The following is a 2951-nucleotide window of genomic DNA, read 5'->3' as shown; positions in this document are numbered from 1 at the left end:
AAAAAAAAAAAAAAAGGATAATTATTCGTAGTTATTTTTGTGTGTATTTAAGTGATGTGTGTGCGTGGGCACTCATGTGTGTGTGTGTGTGTGTGTGTGTGTGCGCGCATGCATGCGCGCGCGCACACTTATGCATGTATGAGGACACAGGACAACATTGTGGAGTCACTTCTCTTTCCACACTTCTGTGCTTTTCAGGGATCGAACCCAGGTCCTCCAACGTGGCAGCAAGCACCTTAAACTGATGAGCCGCCTCGTCAGTCTCGCAATCTATGTGTTTACAGCTTGAGAAAGATCATTTTTGGCTGCCCTGAAATACTTTAAGGTGGATGAAAATGTCAGAATTCCTCACTTTTTATCCAGAGTGCCCTTCAGGTGAACGCGGTGTGAGTCTTCATGGCTGGCCACTTGGACATACATTCTTGTGGTAGATGTTGTCTAACTTACTACTTTGGCAGGCCAGAAGACAAAGGATTCTGTATGAGTTAATAAAAAGATGGGAACTGGGTAGGGGTGACAATGATACTGGCTCCAGTGGCTACTCTTTATGGGCCAGTCCCATGCCAGCTGTGTATTTATGGCTTGATTTCGTTGATGTTAGCAGCTGCCGGTTTAGTCCCATTTTACAGGCGAGAAGACTGAGCTGTGAGAAGTACAATGGGACTCTGTTCTAGCCTAGTCCCAGTGACGGAGGCTAGGAGGCAGGCTGTTTGTGGACGGAGACCGAATTGACTGAGGAGCAGGAAAATGAGGGGCTGGAATAGCTCTGGAGGGCTGTGGCAGGGGCTGGTAGGCAGGCTGTGCCTGTAGGTGGGACAGTCAGCTCCTCTGTGACATCTAGACAGCTGAGTGAGCTGAACTCTGCAAGTGTGCATCTGCCTAGTCCTGCCCTCAGGCTCCGACCAACCTGTGCTTTGTCCAAGTGTGTGTGTGTGTGTGTCTGTGTCTCTGTGTGTGTCTCTGTGTGTGTACACCTGTATAACACTTGGTTCTTGGGGAGGATTAGGGTCATTAAGGGGGCTCAGGGCAGGAAGGATGTCCTGGCAGGCAGGGGGCAGCTACTCCAGGCGCAGGAGGTTACGTAATAGACAGAACCTGGCCTTACCTGCTGCTGCCAAGCAAGACCAAAGCTGCCCTATGAACCTGAGTCTTGGCTCCAAGGTCCCAGCCTTTGGAAACCTCCTGTCTGTCTCACTGTACTCAGTCCATGCCAGGAAGGGTAGCTTCCTCAGGTGGGTTTCAGACTTCCTGGCATGTAGGAATAGAGAGACCAGCTGTGTTACACCCCAGGGAATGTCGACTCCATCCGTGTAAAGTCAGGAAGAACCTGGATCTCCCTGCATGCAGCTCCCTGGCTGAGGAGGAGGCCACTCAACAGCAGACCCTTCCCACATTTGAGGAGACACTTCAGATCCCTGCTTTTCAGATGTGTGAGGGCTCTATCTTTAGTCCCCTCTGAGCCCTGGCGTCCTCCTCTACCTAGAGAGCCAAGGACTAACTCCCAGGCTGTCAGAAAGATAAGACAGTGCCACAGGTGTGGGGCAGAGCCCAGCCTTGACAGGCGGCAGGCACTCACAGAGCAGCTGTGGTACATACAGGTCCTCGTGTCTGCTCGCCCAGGTCTCCCCGATTATGGGGAAGAGTGAGTCTGTATGTGACCAACGGTACGGTGGGGTACGGTGGAGAAATGCAAAGACCTGGCGGATACAGCCATCACATTCACAATGTAGAGCAGGGCTGGTGAAGCCACCAGCAGGGGACAACTGCCCCAACCTTGTCTTAATTCCATCCTTAGAGCAATTTTGGGAAGTTAGGGTATCTATTCCAGTGGTCCAGGCCTCTCACCTGCAGAAAGCTGCCCAGTCTGCGTGGTGGAGCTTGGCGGTGTGCGAGCCCCTTCCTTCTCCCCAGGAAGAGGTAATATTTGAGCAGACACTCTGAAGACATGCGGGGGTGTTTGGTAGGCAGAGGAGGAGGGTGGGGATCCTGAGTCCTAGGACTATGCTGCAGGGGTAGAGAGGGACTGTTGACAGAGAACTGGATTCTTACATAGTGAAGCAGGGGTGGAGGGGACCCGTGTAGAACGGATGGGTCGCCTCTGCCTCCCTGGCTATTGGGAGCAGCCAAGGATGGAGTGTCCCAGGGTGTGTGTGGGTGTGTGTGTGTCTCTCTGTCTGTCTGTCTCTGCAGATAAATTGTGACATTCCCCTTCCTTTTGTTTCTCTTTTCCAGAATGGACAGGCTTCAGGGGAAGAAGCTGGACTTCAGCCATCCAAGGTGAGGACAGGAGACTTCAGTGAAGTCTGGGTTAGAGAGGAGAGAGGATGCTCACACCGTCTGGCTGTGGAGGCCCCGGCCTCTCACCCCCTGCATAGCTCGGCTCTCCTCCTCTGGTTCTGTCTCTGCTCAGGACAGAGACTACTGCTTTCAGCTTTCCCACCTCAAAGATGAGGGAGCTTTCATTCCTGGGCTCAAAGGTGTGGTCCAGGAAGAGCCAGGAGCAGGTTCAGGACCCAGGAGTTCTGGCTGGCCGTGATCCACACACACCACAGCACTTCCTGGGTTTATGATGTCCTTGCAGGTTGTGCCTGCAGAGTGATTGGTGAGCTCTGCGTGTCGTGCTAAGCTCCCTGGTGGGAGCGGGTGCCACAGGGACTTGTGAACATTTGGCCCTATGAATTGGAGCGGTAGGACTGGGAACCTAGTGGCTTTTCTAGCTTGACGGTGCCCAGTGCCTTCCAGGTGCCTTGAGACTCCCAGCTGCCAGAATAAGGTGTAACCATTTATCCCAGCTGTCCCTGCTTCCCCAGCCTGCCAGTCCTTTACCTCTTCCTACTTTTTATTTAAAAAAACAAAACAAAGCAAAACTTTTGGTTGTTTGTTTTGTTTGGTTTTTGGTTTTTTTGGTTTTTTTTCGAGACAGGGTTTCTCTGTGTAGCCCTGGCTGTCCT

At 52.3% G+C, this 2951-nt stretch overlaps 1 protein-coding gene across 1 annotated transcript in view; it reads left to right on the top strand.

The window, feature by feature from the left end:
- Positions 1–2951, top strand: part of Rps6ka1 (ribosomal protein S6 kinase A1) — a 41763-nt gene that overhangs the window by 5230 nt on the left and 33582 nt on the right. Inside the window, exon 2 of the mRNA XM_021200898.1 lies at positions 2233–2277. Within this exon, the coding sequence (XP_021056557.1) occupies positions 2233–2277 (45 nt within the window). The remainder of the gene's footprint in view (positions 1–2232; positions 2278–2951) is intronic.

The sequence above is a fragment of the Mus pahari genome, chromosome 6, assembly GCF_900095145.1.
Source record: "Mus pahari chromosome 6, PAHARI_EIJ_v1.1, whole genome shotgun sequence".
NCBI classification, from domain to species: domain Eukaryota; kingdom Metazoa; phylum Chordata; class Mammalia; order Rodentia; family Muridae; genus Mus; species Mus pahari.
Note: the sequence above shows the minus strand (reverse complement) of the source record. Positions and strands in the feature narration are given on the sequence as shown.